Below are 15,113 nucleotides of genomic sequence, written 5' to 3'. Positions count from 1 at the left end.
ACGAGCTGGTTTTCGCGGAGAAGATTCGGTAATTGCGAGCTTTCTTCGACCGGCTCTGTCCGCCGAAAATTCCACTCCACTGTGTCAGGAATAATCGGGCAGAGGAGAGGCGTCTCAATTAAAATCGTGTTCCAGGGCCGAGGTAAGAAAAGAGCGCTCTATTATCAACGACGTTGCGTCAAGGGAAATTTCGACCGCTTTCCTTAAAAATATTATTCAACGCGGTAACCCAGATCCGAAACCACCGATATAGAAAACCGTATGCTCTTGAATAGTTCGATGGAATTAGCGAAGAAACGGTGCACGGACAGCACGACCTGAATCTACTTCAAAAAAGGAACTCCATCATCTTTCCGTAATATGTTTCGAAACTTGGATATATGTCTATGATGGGCAAACTATGGACATCTCGTCGAATCTGTATAGAAGCTAGCATTCGTTGCGTCGTCGACGTTCAATTTCCAATTTAAGCTCGGTCCAGTATCGACGTCCTTGACCGACGTTCCGGAAATAAAACGACCTAATCGCGATTCGAAAAAGTGGCACGAGTGGGTTTCGCGATACAGCCATAAATATACCGCGTTCGAGCGACGTTTACGTTGCGGCTAGCAAATACCGTTGCGCCCGGTTCGTATCGTCCGGTGGCTAACGAGCACGTTCTGTCGCACGTTCACGCAAATACGAATCAATTTCCCGCGCAAACGAGAGCGCGCGCCTACCTCTTTCGCCTTTGTGGCCGGTGTTCCGCAAACACCAATTAATTCCGTGTTTTCTTTTCGTTAGCCGCTGCTACAATTCGACAGTGGGACACGGGGACGCGCGGTCTCCACGGACGAATCGCGAGAAGTTCGTCGACACTCTTGGGATGAACGATGGTTAGAGGCGTGATCGGAGATGGAGTGTTTGATGGATCGAACGAACTGGCAGTATTGGAAAATTTGGTTTTCCTTTTAGCCCGTAGCGTCAAGGGTACTAAGCGAAGAAGTCTGTTTCGCTCTTTTTTCGTTTGTTTGATCGATCGGTCGATTATTCGATAGATAAGAAATTAATTCAATCGCGCGAGATTCGCGAGACGAAACGCCGTACGAACGGAATGAAGGGACTGTAGCGTGTTAAATATGAATTTCAATTTATTTTTCACTTTTGAGTAAGGCGTGGAAGCTACCGAAGACGGACAACACCATCGGCTAAAACGTCTTCATCCCGTTCCTAGTTACAACTATCGGGTGTACTTGTTACAACGTGCCGGCGCTTGACCGCTGTCGATAAATCGTCTTTCCAACTACCTTTCCTTTTTTTTCTTTTTTATTCTTTTACTTCTCCGTCCACTTATTACGTATGTATATTTATTTATTCATTCATTTATTTATTTATATATATATATAGATTTTTCTCCTTTGTTTTTTTTATCTGTTTCTCTCTGTTCTCTTTACTCCATCTTGTTTTTTTTTACAGTTGTACGATTAAAAATATCGTTATTGCCAAGTATGATCGATAACACGGTGCGTAACCCCGAGCCTCTGACCGGAGAGACAATTGTCCTCGTGTCCGCTTAGGAAACTAAAGTTAGTGCATCGGAAACTAGACGTTTGCGCGACACCGCTCGACGAACACTATCGTCGCGTTTCTTTCCCCTGGAGTTTCCATCGTCTTTGTCCCTTTTCGATTCTTTCTCGGCGACGTTTCTTTACACGAGGCTACGAAAACAGTCAGGATGATCGCTTTCCTTTCGAACTTCCCGTGATTCTTCCTCGCTGATCGTTCTTCTCGCGTGAAAACTTCGATTAGAAGAACGCTCGACAGTTTTATGTTCGATCGAAAGATTCGAGGATTAATTAAATTTCGTGGAACTAACGGGATCAGAAGCGTTCGAAGGAGAAGCGACCCCCTTGTTCGATCAGTTTTAAGAAAAATATACAAAGAAGAAGGGAAGTTCGACGAACTCGGTGTCCGGCGCAGGTCTCCGCGTTGCCACGATCCTCGAATCACCGGCGGTCTGTTCTCGTTTTCAATCTGGCTCGATTAATCGTCGCTCGATTACATAAACTGTCTAGTCACGACCGGGAGAGGGAACTTTGAAATTGATTGCAACCTACATGCGTTGAGAAACTGTAAGAGCTTTAGTTTCACGAGGGACACGTGTCCAGGAACTGGTGAATCTCGGTAAAAGTTTCAATAACGGCAGGATAGTTTATAGAAATGTACATCTTTGCGTAGCATGTCACGCTGTTACGGATAAACTTACGAAACATCGAGAAATCCACTAAAATTATTTATTACGCGATCGTGAAACTTTTCTAAGAATTATCGAACATCGAGACGAGCTTGGAAAAACCATCGTTTAAAATTAACGTAGCTTCTAGAATTTTCGCACAGCTATTCGTTCTCAATCTTTCACCGTCGGTTTCTCAACGCTTTCGCGTAACACAAGATTCGTCCGTGAATCTACTTCGCTCGTTGCAAATGAACAGAAATTTCGTATTCATTGGATAATTTCCCGCGGCTGGAAAACCTGGAAGTTTGGTTTCGCAGGCTCGATCTCCCGGTCGAACGGCGTGAATCGCAATCACGGTGGAGCGTGTCAGGAACATTGGCCGATCCTGCTACGCTCGCAGGTCCTGTGGACGGTGTCCTGATTACAAAAGGATCGCTTTTTCCGTTCACGATGCAAAAGCAAGTCCACCGGAGGGACCGGCGGAGAGGGTGGCTCTTTTAATCGGCTTCGAAACAAAGCGGAAGCGGCACGGCTGATCGATCGAACCGCTCGAATTCAGTCGCCTCTGATGCTCGCGCCACGGTTCATTCAGTTTCCTTCGATTCCTCTCGCACCGCAGGAGAATCGCGTTGCTTTTTCCATTGATTGTGCGAGGCGAAAGTACCCGCTTCTTTCTCTTTGTGTCGATTACATTTAGCGAGAACGATCGATTCGAACGTATGTTCAGAACGTAGGATTTTGTTGGATCGGCCGTTGCAGCATCGACGGAGTTATCACAGGGGAATAAATCGCTGAATATCGATCAATTTATAGATTTCAAAAAGAACACGGATGCTTGTTGTTTGTTCGAGAAAATTGCTATTATCTTTAGCGGTAGATTACGATGTATAATAGGGAAAAACCGTGGCAATGGTTTAGCGATAAAGAGTAGAACCCTCTGTGACGTGTCCCTCCGGAAACATCGCGGGATAGCTCTCCGTCAGGACTTCGGAGCGACGAAAGAAGACGAACAAAGGTCGGACGAGCGTATGTGGACGCGAATCGTATCGCTCGTCGCGCCAGTTCGCCTCGTCTTAAACTCTTATTAAAGTTATTACGCGTCTCATCGGAAAAATTGGCAGTACGGTAGTGAATTGAAAGACTCGTTATTCATGTTCCTAGCTTCCCTCGATCGCGTGTTCCCTCGATCTTCTCGTTCCTTGTGCACCACAAAGCGAATAAAAAAAAAAAGAGAAGTGTAAAGATCATCGGAACAATGGAAATACCAGTTCGCAGAAAATAAACAATAATGTCAAATAACAGAGATACTTTTCTCTTTCTCTCTTTCCATTTTGTAAATATAAAGACTGTCGTATTCCGCTATAGGAAGCAGAGAGTGTCAAGCAGCTTTTTCCTCGGTGCACACGCATCACGAGAGTCACCGTTTCATCCCCTTTATTTTCTTTTATTCCTCGAAAATTGCTTGCATAGAGCTCGGCTCGAGACCGATCGATTAGCCGGTGAATTGGCCGGCAACGGCAGCGCCGACGCGATTTCCGGCTAACGCCACGAGAAACCACGGGGAGGAAATCGACGAACCAGGGACTCCCGACGATCCGTAATCGAAATCGAAGACCGAGTAGAAAAGGTTCGCGAACGACCCTTGCCGAATCGGAAAATCTCCGTGCATCGCTGCGTCGCGAACCGGAAGTAAAGACGCGATAACTCGCCAACAACGACAGACTAATTAGTTCCGGCAAATTAATCTCTAAATAACTCGCGTACGCTGCTACGTTTTTTATCGATTTTTATTTTCTATGCTTTCTTCTTCTTTTTCTTTTTTTTTTTTTATTCCTCGTTCTTTTACCGAGTTTCCCGAGCAATTTCGTGCTGGCAAAGGCAACATGGCGTCGAAGCTTAACCCGGACAGCCATTTTTCTCGACCAACAAATTGGGTACGTCATATTTGTTATATTTCTTTCTTTTTCTTGCTTTTCCTTAAATTTATTAGAATCTTTCTAAGACAAGAAAGGAATAAAAAATGTACGATAACATCGAGGGATCGTTATAATTGAAATGTTGCGAGAGAGAGGTATTATATTTAAATTCGGATTAAGCTCGAGCCATCGTTTTGCTACGTTCGATTTCTTCGTAGCATTAACCTTACACTCTTTTCTCTATTTTTCCTTCTCTCTAGTTTCCCATTCGCTTTTTAATACGCGATCTCGTGATACAACTGCAGCTCTTTGGACGACAAAGGACCTGACACATTATTCTCGATTATCTCTACGATCATATTAATATAATGTAATAATCTTCTTTTTTTTTTCTTTTTTATTTACTTAGATTCACGTTTACGTCTTTTTCTGACCGTGAACCACCGAGCCGCACCTCCGACGATGCATTTTTCGCATTCTATGTTAATAACTTCCTGACCTCGCTAATATTCTCCCTTCCCCTCCCTTTTCGCTTCAACGTTGAAAATAGTTTGTTCTACATTTTTCTTATTTTCGGCTACACGGTTCGAAGAATTCTGCCGCACTTGACTTTAATCTGTATCGTGATGCTTCCATGCACATAGCTCGCGTGGATGAAAATTAATAAAATAAAAAAATTCTCCCTTCCTTTGTTCCCTTTCCGTCCTACTTTCGATTTTCAAGAGTATTTTGAGCAACCAAAACACGCGTACCCTCGCTCATCTAAAATTAGCTAATATTTAACACCTAAATTAGAGTTTAAAGAAGGGTTGGGCTCGGTGATTCACGAGGGTTGGTCTCCCACGCACTCAGGCACGCATTCTAGTTTTTGAAAGTTGATTTAGAATTTGTTTTATTGCGCGACGCGAGGGTGCTGCAAGTTTGTATGTGTATGTGTGTATGATTAGTAATATGTGTTAATACGTCCTCCTGACGTACTTCCTCTCGTTCCGACGTATTTACGTTCGTGTGCGCCTGTGTGTACGTATGTGTATGTTTACCTGTAGAATATATCTGTATATCTTTATGTATATATATAATATATTCCTTTTCTTATTTGCATTTATCATATTATATATATATATATATATATATCCTCTCTGTCTCTTTTATTTTCTCTGCTTTTGGTTTCTTTTCGTTCTCTTTTGTTCGTCTTCGCTCCGTTAGATCGTTTACAATTAATTACAAAGTTAATTACAGACAACACGAGACTCCTCCCATGCCTCCCACGATTATTTACAGCGTCGTTTAAATTAAAACACACCGATTCTTCGTAGCCTATTGTCGCCCGAGAGAAGGTTCCTGCGAAGTTCTAACGTTGTTTCATCCCCCGAGATAAACGAGGTTCGACCGTGGATTCGCTGGACCCACCCTTCCATCCCCGTATTTCTTGCAATCTCCCACTTTATAATTACGAATTGCGGTAGAATTAAAAAAATTGGCTCATTCACTTTCGATATCCGACAACGATTCCGAACAAATGCAGTTGAAGCGCAACGATTCCACAATCGATTCCCGTTGATTATTCGAATCGGCTGTTCGATCGACAAATCTATCAACTAGGGAAAAAAAGAACGAAAACTGGACTCGTCGAAGAGTTTTGAAAGAACGAGGGCATCATCTTACTTTATTTAGAGTATCAAGGTACGCGGTCCCTAGCGAACGCTCGCGATCGTTTCTCGTCGATCTCACCCATCCCCAATACTAGAAGGGCACCAGCGAATACGGGAATTCTACGTGGATACCATTCGAAAACCCTACTCGTACCATCGTTTCTTACGTTTTACGACCGCGATCGTAAAATTACTATATTTCTTTCTGCTCTCTTATATTTCTCTTTTTATATCCGCCTCGACGAATCGATCGATCATCGTCGTCGTTTCGCGTACCCTTAAATGTATCGTTCGCTAACTTAAACCTAGCGAGTTAAGAGACTCCTTATAAGAAACTGCGTACGTACGTTTCATGGATCGATCGAATTTCTCTCGCTTTCGCGAAGACATTTTTAAAAATCGAATTTATCCTTATAACTAGAAGGGACGTTCTTTCTTCTCTCTCTCTCTCTCTCTCTCTCCCATTCTCTCTCTAACTTTCTCTCTCTCTCTCTCTCTCTCTCTCTCTAACTCTCTCTAAAGAATTACGACGACTCGTAAGAGTTGGAACGATCGTAAACGACGGTTGATCGTTCGCTTTCCCTATCGCCTGGATCGTTCGTTTAAGATCGCTAATACGATTCTTTGACACCGTCCTTCCTCTCGATTATTTCGGCCCGGCACTTCCGGCTACTTTTTCGCTGCGAGAAGCGTCCATTCGAAAGAGGAAGTTCCGACGACGTCCTTCTTGGAAACGTACCAAGAAAGATGCTGTGAAAGAGCGCAAAGGAACGGGGAAAGTGAGCGTTTCGTTGGAACGATGCGAACGAAACTCGATCGACCGATCTATATGGCGACTACGCTCGTTTCCCGGTCGGATTGATGGACGCGCGCGTTGCGGAAATAACGAGGCGGCTGGAACGCGCGCCAGTTGTGCCGGAAATCAGCGAGTCGCGCGGCATTTTCTGCCGATCGGCTGGAAATTGAAAAAGCTCCTTTCCAAAGCGAGAACAGGAGGCAAAGTCGATCAACGTGCACGCATCGACGAATCGTTTTTCACCAGCGTCCGATTTCACGGCGTTCCGGTTCGGATACGTTCGTTCTTCTTTCCTCGTTTTTCTTTCCGTTTTGTTGCAAACAGGGTGTCGCGCCTCGTGTTCTCGGGCGGAAAGAGGCGCAGTTAACGCGGTACGAGACGGGACTAAAATCCATCGATGTCACGTATCTCGCGAGCGAAAACAGAAAGAAGAAGGTGGCGCAGGCGCGTGTGCGTGCATTCGCGAATCTTCGTCCTCGAAAACACGAAGAATTCCGGCTTCGATCGTTGGCGGGAAGTCCTCTTCTTCGCGTTCCTCCGGTTTCGTGTCTTCCGTCCAGCTTCGAGTCGCGCGGAATACTTGCCCTTCGAGAACGTGCGGCTTCCGTCCTCCTCGAGGACGTCGTGGATCGTCGTCGATCCTTTAATGCTCTGCGTTCGTTGAACGTTTGTTTGCTTTATAGTTTTCTCTTTCACAGTGACTCCGTGGAAACTCTCTCTCTTTCTCTCTCTTTGTTTCTCATGGTAAATGGTGGCGCCTGCCATTCCAGGCGCCATCGATTCTCGCGTCTGTCTCTGCTTTCTTACTGAAATTAAAAGCGCTCTGATACACTGGATTCGCGCGTAAGTCGCGGTCGTTCGAAAGATCGATCGAGGTGCCAGACTGTCGATGAAAATCCACGCGGACGATGAAAATCGTCACTCTTCGTTCGCATAATTTTCCACTCTCGAGAGCTCTACTGGTGGTTGAGATCGTGGTACGAATTTATACTTGCTCTTAATTGCTTTCTTATTCCGCTTTGTTTGTTAAACAGGATGATACGAGTTATATTGAAGGAAATCAAGGGACGTTTAGCGATATTTACGGCGTGAAAATAGAATCAGTAGACCGTTATGTTCCAAAAGAGCAGCAGAAATTTTGTCAAAGTCATAAAGTCGAGAAGTATCACGAAGATAAGCATCCCGACGAAATCTCCTGGCACTTGGTCTTGGTCCAATCACTCTTACTTTACTATTCTAGGGCTAAGGGTGATGAAACAGGCTCGCTAGGGAAGAGAATCTTCTCCAAGGAGTTAAATTCAGGCTAAAAGAACGTCGAGTATATTTCCCCTGAAAAAATCCCTCGGTTGGTTAGCGTGTCGCGTGAAATCTCGACAAGATTGCCATTAAAAAGTCGCGCCGTGTGTCACTCACGAAGCGTGCCAAATAGCCACGCGACCAACTTTCTTTTAGAACGAGTCCTTTGAAACTTCCTCCCGGTTCTTTGTACCTCGGCCAACCGTTCCTTTGAACATATCTACCGTTTAACGGAATTTATTGAAGAGAAAAACGTCGCGGAGAAGATTGAAATTCAATTTCAGAGACCTGCACGAAGACTCGAGTTTGGCGAAACACGTCGTACAACGCGTTTTCGAAATCGTGCTGCGATCAGAAAAAGAACGATTCTTCGCGTAAAATTACGTGGAAAACGTGGAATCAAGTTTTTCCATATAGAGCTTCGTTTTGGAGAAAATCGAGTTCGAATATTCGCGGAACACGCTCGCACTCAACTAACCGCAATCTGTTTGGTTTCTCCAGTCTGGTTAACCATCGTTACTTTCATTTACGTTTATAAACAATAACGAAACTTCAAAAATCCCAAGCTTCGGACGTGAAAAATTCGAATCGTCAAAGGCTAAAAAAAAAAAAAAAAACACGCGATAAAAATTTCATTTGCAGCGTCAAAGAAAGAAACAGAAAAAAGAGACAAAAAAACAAAGGAAGAAGAAAATAGGAAAAAAATGACGAGTAGGCGCGTGTCTCGCATCCGTTACCGGGTCGTTGGTTCGAGCTTATTGTTCGCGGCGTTTCAGGAAGTCAGAGAAGTTGGCGCGCGCGGGAACTAGGCCTCCTTTGAAACTCGGTCACGGCGCCTCGGAGAAAAAGGAAGAAGAAAAGCCCGTGCGAACGAAGAAGAACCGATTGTTGGGCTAAGAACAGGCCTGGCAAAACGGATCCCGTCCCAACCCCGCCTCCCCCGTGTGCAGTGTGTAGAGCACGAAAAAGGAGAGCGGCTGGTGGACTCGAGAGTGTCCCCGACTGTAAGTGAAACCTCTTTCGTCTCTGGCGAAAGCGCTCGTGCCGCTGACGACCAACTTATCCGCGCGAAAGAAAAAGCCACCGATGGAAATAACACACTCGACCGGCGGTCGGTGTCTCCCGCGAACCTGATCGATATCTAAAGCTGCATTCCTGGCGCCTGTCTACCTCCGAGTGCTCGGCCTGAAAGCTAAAGAAGAACTCGCGTAGAGTTCGTCGGTTGCTTCGAACGACACTGCATGTTATTTAATATTTAGCTACCTCGCGCTTTAGTAAACGACGATCGGACAGTTTCGCATGATTGAAGGTAACTACGGTCGTTACACGATTCGCTCGATCACGTTAAAAGAATAACGACCTGTGTGGGGCCAGTCTTTACACGACTGCACGCTTAGATAAGATAATACCCGATTATCAAGCCCGTGAAATATAGATTTCGAGTAGCGGGAGAAAGTAGCCCGAGAAGGGTAAACAAGTGTTGCAGCCAAGGGTGAATAACACGGCCACCTGTCCACCACTGCGATCTCAAGATTCTTCCTAATTAAAACGTTCAAGCATTTCGAGGATCCTCCAAGTTGCCAGGAGGTCGACAGGTATTTTACTCAGACCGAGGAAATGCCTCTCTCGCGTGGTCTGTCTCTGTGTTTGCCTTTGCAATCGGCGTTCAACTGTCGCAACACCGCATGAATCGTAAACCCTCGACAAAGGCCTCGTTGCGGCCCCCATCGCCACGACACAGCATTGCGCCCCGCTGTGCAAAGAAATACGGTGGGCAAACAAACGACGCGAGACACGGCGTAAGTCGTGTAGCGTTTGCAACGCTTTCGCGATTCGAACAAGGACGAGGGAACCGTAGGAATGCATGGGAAGGAACGGAGGGTAGAGCGTTTCTCTTGTGCAAATTTGCCTTCGACCTCGTTTCGGAGATCAGGGCCACCTTCCGCGTGCTCGTTGCTCTTCAACCGACCGCTCGAACTCTCTAACCGGCGATATTCGAGTAACGCGCTCTGCCTGATCGATCATTGGCCGATTCATCCACTTCGCAGTCGGCTCGAACCGGAAACCGGGTCGAATCACGGCTTATCGGCCAACCCGAATTACGCTGTAAACGCGATTAAACGAAAAGTCGAGAGGCTCGCCGGTATACCCTGGCAAGCGAGAAGCCTCGTTCCCGACCGATAAATCTCGACTGGCGAATTTCCATGCTCCAAGAGTGGAAATTTTCATGGATCGACGAGAATCCGAGGATCGGTAAAAGAGATGGGTGTAATCGAGTAATCGGTAAGCGTTTGAGGAAAATAATAGGCGGCAGTTTGATTTAGTTTGACTCCGATCGGCTAAAAATCGATGTACGTAGAGTTTCGGCTAAAAGGCTACAGACAAATGTAAGGTAAATCCAATTTCGTAACCGACCAGGCGTGGATGTTTGACTGTTGAAGGTGGTGCAAGCCTGGCAACCTCCGACCCCGCTGTTTTGATCTCTGAATAAACGTGACCAGGCGTTTCATCTTCGAAATGAACGGCGAAAATCGCAGCCAGCGGCCGCTTTCAAAGCTGCTTTGTGCCGTTTTCCGAATATCCTGGCGAAAGCTGCGCTAATGTTGACTCACGGTCGTCTACAAAGCCTCCGTGAGTGAACCGGAAGTCCGCTAGTCCATTGCAAACGTACTCTCGTTCTTCGATACGTGGTGAATCACGAAGCTAGCTTCTAAAATTCCCACTCGTGTCTATTTAACGTGGATCCATCTCTTTGCTAGCGTCCGAAATCAGGAACTGCGCGTAGTTTGATAGATTTAAACAATCTATTTCAATTTCCTCGTTCTCAACCAGCCTTCTCTTCGAGAGTCAGGCACCTCGATCTCGATGTTTCTTCGATGATAAGAGCGAGCCTCGATGCGTCTTCGTGAACGAACGGTAAGCTCTCTAGGCTGGGTAGAGCGATAAAGCTTGATCAACGTCGAGGAAGGGCGGTAGATTTAAGAGGGCGAGCCTCGCTAAATCCTGGTCGCAGCCGCGACGCTAAGCCTGCCAGCAGCCAGACGAACCTCGAACACGAGATCGATTCCGAGGACCGGGGGTAACGCGGCTGACTTGCGTCGCGACGCACCACCTGCTTCCTCGTTGCGGCACATGCAAACAGAACGGGGAATAGAGATCTGCAACTAACGATAAATACTCGGCCTAAATGCACTAGATGCTACCCAGAGGACGACGTTTTCTCATTCTCTCGCTTTCTCTCTCTCCTTGTTTTTTCCTCTTTTCTCAACGGACGAAGAATATTTCGGTTAAGTGAGAATAGAGTCATCGAAAGTAGCCGCCGAGAGACGAATACCTTTACGTCGTTGTACAAACACGAAGAACAAAACTATGTCAGGCTATTTCCGGTGACTATCGATCGTCGATCGTCAGCTGCAAATAACGTAATGGTTAAGAGAAGTCGTTGACGAAGACGCGGACCGCCGGAAGTAGTCCTGAAATTGAACGTTGTCTCGCGTATCGTCGAGACCAGCACGTCGTTTAAATTCTTGAAATTCCGTGCCACGGTGCCGGAAGACTCGAGCATCCTATTATGATGTCGCGGACTACTTCCGGCTGATCACGAGGCGGCAAAAGCACCCGTCGATTAAAAGATCGTGAATGCAGGCTCACCGTTCTTCCGGCCAGTCGGCCATTGTTCTTTCATCGAGTAGAAGAGGAGGACGGTGATGGTGTTTGTTAAAGGTGATATTATTATTGTTTTTTTTTCTTTTTTGTTCATAATAGCGGATATGGTGATCGTGATTGGTCTCGGTGATCGACTCAAGCGGTCTCCGATACCGGAAGCGGTGGCTGTCCACCGGAAGTAGTCATGGCAGGCGCGGTGTTGGTGGTGGTGGTGGTTGGGACCGGAAGTGGCTGTAGGGCCTGCATGTCACAGGTGTGGGAACCGCGCTTCTTTAGGTCCTGGAACAATTCGTATTTCGGATATGTTTCAATTTAGATTCTTCGTCCATCTACGTGTCTTCTTGCTTGCCCCCTTTTTCACTCGCTCTCACTCTCATTTTCTCCATCCTTTCTTCGCGAGACTCTCGACGAATCTCTCGTTTCTTTCACATTCATTTCCTTTCATTTGTTCCGTACCATTTCTTTACTCTCTCCTACATTCTCTCCCTTTCGATCATTCGTTTCAAGCACGCTTCCTTTCTCGCTCTCGTTCATTCTACCGTCTTTTCTCTTTCTACGTTTCTAATGTAACTATTTATAATCGAAAATATAATCGTAAAGGCGTGTTAACACTACTTTCTACGTTTCCTCCCTCTCCCTCCCCCCTCTCCTTCTCTCTTTCTCTCTTTTTCAACGACGTTTATCCGCTTGTACACTTCCTGTCTGCGTTATTGTCTCAAGCTCCTCGAGTACAGTGATCCCTTCCGTTTCTCTTTAGACTTCGACACAAGAACGCAAGAGTTCTCAATCTCTAAATCTCTCGAGACCGAACAAGCTACCTCTGGCAGATAGTTTTCGCATGAAATGGAATGTGAGAGAGATGCGATCTCGCGTGACGTTACGCCTCGTGGCATCGATTGAATTTCGAGCGATGGATCTCTTTTTCATCGCGAACTACATTCTTAGAAAACATGGCAAAGAATCGTTAGAACGTTCAAGAATTCGCGGACAAAAAAAAAAGAGAAAAGAAAAAGATAAAAAAAAAGAGGCGAAGTTCCACGACACCACGAAGGTCGATTTCCGGTTGTGTATAGAGTATCGCGAGGCTAAAGATCGCGTACGAACGAGCGAAGAGAGATGTCGAGAGGAAGGGGGTAGAATGAAAGAGGCACTCGGGCCACGTGCAAATGCAATTCAGAGAGAAACAGAAAGTTCATGCGAAAAGAAGATACAGTGAGAAACAAGAAAACCACCATAAGAATGAGAGATCGAAAAAGCGGAACAACTTGGTGCTACCGACACAGAGATACAGTTTCAACAAAAACAACAATCAGAATATGTATAATACGTATTATGTATATCGAAACAAAGGAAATGGTAACAGCGATACAACAATAGCAATAAGAACAAGAAACGTTTACAATTAAACTGGGTGAACGGAAACAGATAGTATCCGTGTGTGAAAGAATGTGCGCTGCTATGAAGATAAAAGGGTGAAACGATCGATTCATAAAGAAACATGCCAGGTGCAATAAGAACGATCCTTTCGACAAGCCATTAATTGCAATACGTCTGTGACTTTGATTCGTTTCAACGCTGGTGTTCATTGGAACGACGCGTTTTCTGTTTTCGCAACGAATCCTCCTGCAATTCGTATGAATACTCATACTTTCTCCAAATCTACTCACGTGCGTAGTGTATTTTCTGACATTTTTATCGTCTTTTCTTTTCTTCCTTCTTTTTCTTTTTTTTTTTTTTTTTTTTTTAATTCAAAGAATTACAAATCGTAAAGGACGATTTGGAAGAATAATCGTTGCTGTATCAGTTTTGACGTCAAACAGAAACGCATCTACGGAACGGTGCATTGCATACAGGTGCATTCAAATTTGCTCTGAGGATGTGATACATACGTCGAAGCTTCGTCACAGCGCTCGGTAGTCTGCTCAATATTTTTCGGGCGTGTGCGAAAATAATAAGCGGATCTGTTTATCGGCGAAGCTTTCGGTTTGGCTCGCTTTATTTCTCACATCTCCTACTCATCGTAACGAGTTTCTCGAGTCAAGCGTCTTCAGAGTACGCGTTCGAATCGATTTGTCGAATCGAGAAAAAAGGCGATTAATAGTCGGCCCTTTACAACGATGAATTCGTTTATGGTCCCTAGCCTCTTAGTGTGTCTTCGTTTCTCAACCTCATACGTCTTCTATAGTTAATTTAAAAACGCGTTCGAACCAGGAACCATAGAATCCATCATCATCATCGGCCTCCGACAGTAGCGCTAGGTTAAGAAATAATAAAGGGAAACTTCTTTGATGTATTCATCGACGATATGAAAGTCCTATAGAAGTCTACGATCCAATAGACAAGGTTCTCTCGCAAGCTGCTCGTAAATAAAAAACGGGGACAGAAGCGGAAAAAAGGCAAGTCGACGCGTCCTCATTGACGGCTGCATGCAGACACCGTCGGATTTCCCGGGGAAAATTCGCCGACTACATCCGTACGCCGCAATGCGGTTCGTTCTCATCGTCGCACGTTCGTGCTGGTTCGCGTCTTCCTACGACGTCGTTCGACAAGCGTCGTTAATCCTTTTCAACCGGCCTGTCCGAGATGTTCGTTCTTCCTGTCTAAGCGCCGCCTGCGACGCGGCTGCAACGGAGCAGCCTGAATTTAAGGCTCGTTCACGCGAGGAGAATTCACGTCGGTTAGTTTGCCGATATTATTAAATTACGTTTCAGACACTGATCAAACGGAGCTGTAAAGCCAAGTTAGAGAATTATACCGTAACATCAAAGCGAGATAGGTCACGCTAACGATAGTTGGCAATTTCTATTTGATATCGCGTGACGCAAACTTTATGCGAACCACTTTATACTGTGCAAAGTATCGCGTAATGCTTCTTGTTACGCTAACGACGTTCACATTAACAACCTGACTCGGCCGAATTTAATATCCGAGTACGACCGTCAAACACATCGAACAGTGTCGTTGATCGTAAAGAAAGATCAATAGGTTACTGTGACAAATAATATCTTGAATGTTTAATACGTTTTAGCGGTGACACGCGTAAAAACTGATTCGTATCAGGAAAATGCAAAGAACAGAAGAACGTAGAGGCAGAGAATAACAGAAAAATCTGTCGATAGTAAGATAAACACGAGTTCCTCGCGTGTACGAGCTTTAACAGAGGGTCACGTTGCTTCGTTTCGCCTGTGACGCACGAGACACGCGTGTTATTCTCTTTCGGTGGCACGTGCACGCGTTATTTCTGTTACGGCGGACCAGGTTTGTCGCGATTGATCGCGTAGGCTAGGCCGATGTTGCGAGCGAGCTCACGCAGTCTCGCAACGGCCAAGCAGACGCGTCGCTTTGCTTCTATGGCTAAATTTTCTGCTCTTGAATAATAAGATCGATACGATATGATACGGCTGCAAAGATGGATAAAAAATAAATATGAAAGACATCTAAGGCAGTGAAAATTCGTGTCTTGCAAATGAGAATTCTCCGATGATATTTTGAAAGATAATGATATTGCTCGATGCTTTAAGAGCTACGCGATTACTTTTAAAGTGTAGAAGATAGAAATGAAGATGTAAGAA

At 45.3% G+C, this 15,113-nt stretch overlaps 1 protein-coding gene across 11 annotated transcripts in view; it reads right to left on the bottom strand.

Annotated features, from left to right (window-relative positions):
- LOC126869278 (potassium voltage-gated channel protein Shal) overlaps window positions 1-15,113 on the bottom strand; it is a 116,166-nt gene that overhangs the window by 14,494 nt on the left and 86,559 nt on the right. For 4 of the 11 annotated variants that reach the window (XR_007690881.1, XR_007690885.1, XR_007690882.1 and 1 more), the window contains one exon: window positions 11,605-11,820. The exons of 1 other annotated variant lie outside the window; for it this stretch is intronic. Coding sequence is in view for 1 of the 10 variants with exons in the window: in XM_050625595.1 (XP_050481552.1) it covers window positions 11,677-11,820 (144 nt within the window). In the remaining 9 variants the exon portion in view is untranslated. Of the gene's footprint in view, window positions 1-1,112; window positions 11,287-11,525; window positions 11,821-15,113 lie in introns of those variants that run through there. 6 more of the 11 variants (XR_007690877.1, XR_007690880.1, XR_007690879.1 and 3 more) reach the window with 4 other exon arrangements.

The sequence above is a fragment of the Bombus huntii genome, chromosome 9, assembly GCF_024542735.1.
Source record: "Bombus huntii isolate Logan2020A chromosome 9, iyBomHunt1.1, whole genome shotgun sequence".
NCBI classification, from domain to species: Eukaryota; Metazoa; Arthropoda; class Insecta; order Hymenoptera; family Apidae; genus Bombus; species Bombus huntii.
This window is presented reverse-complemented; position numbering and strand designations above follow the sequence as displayed.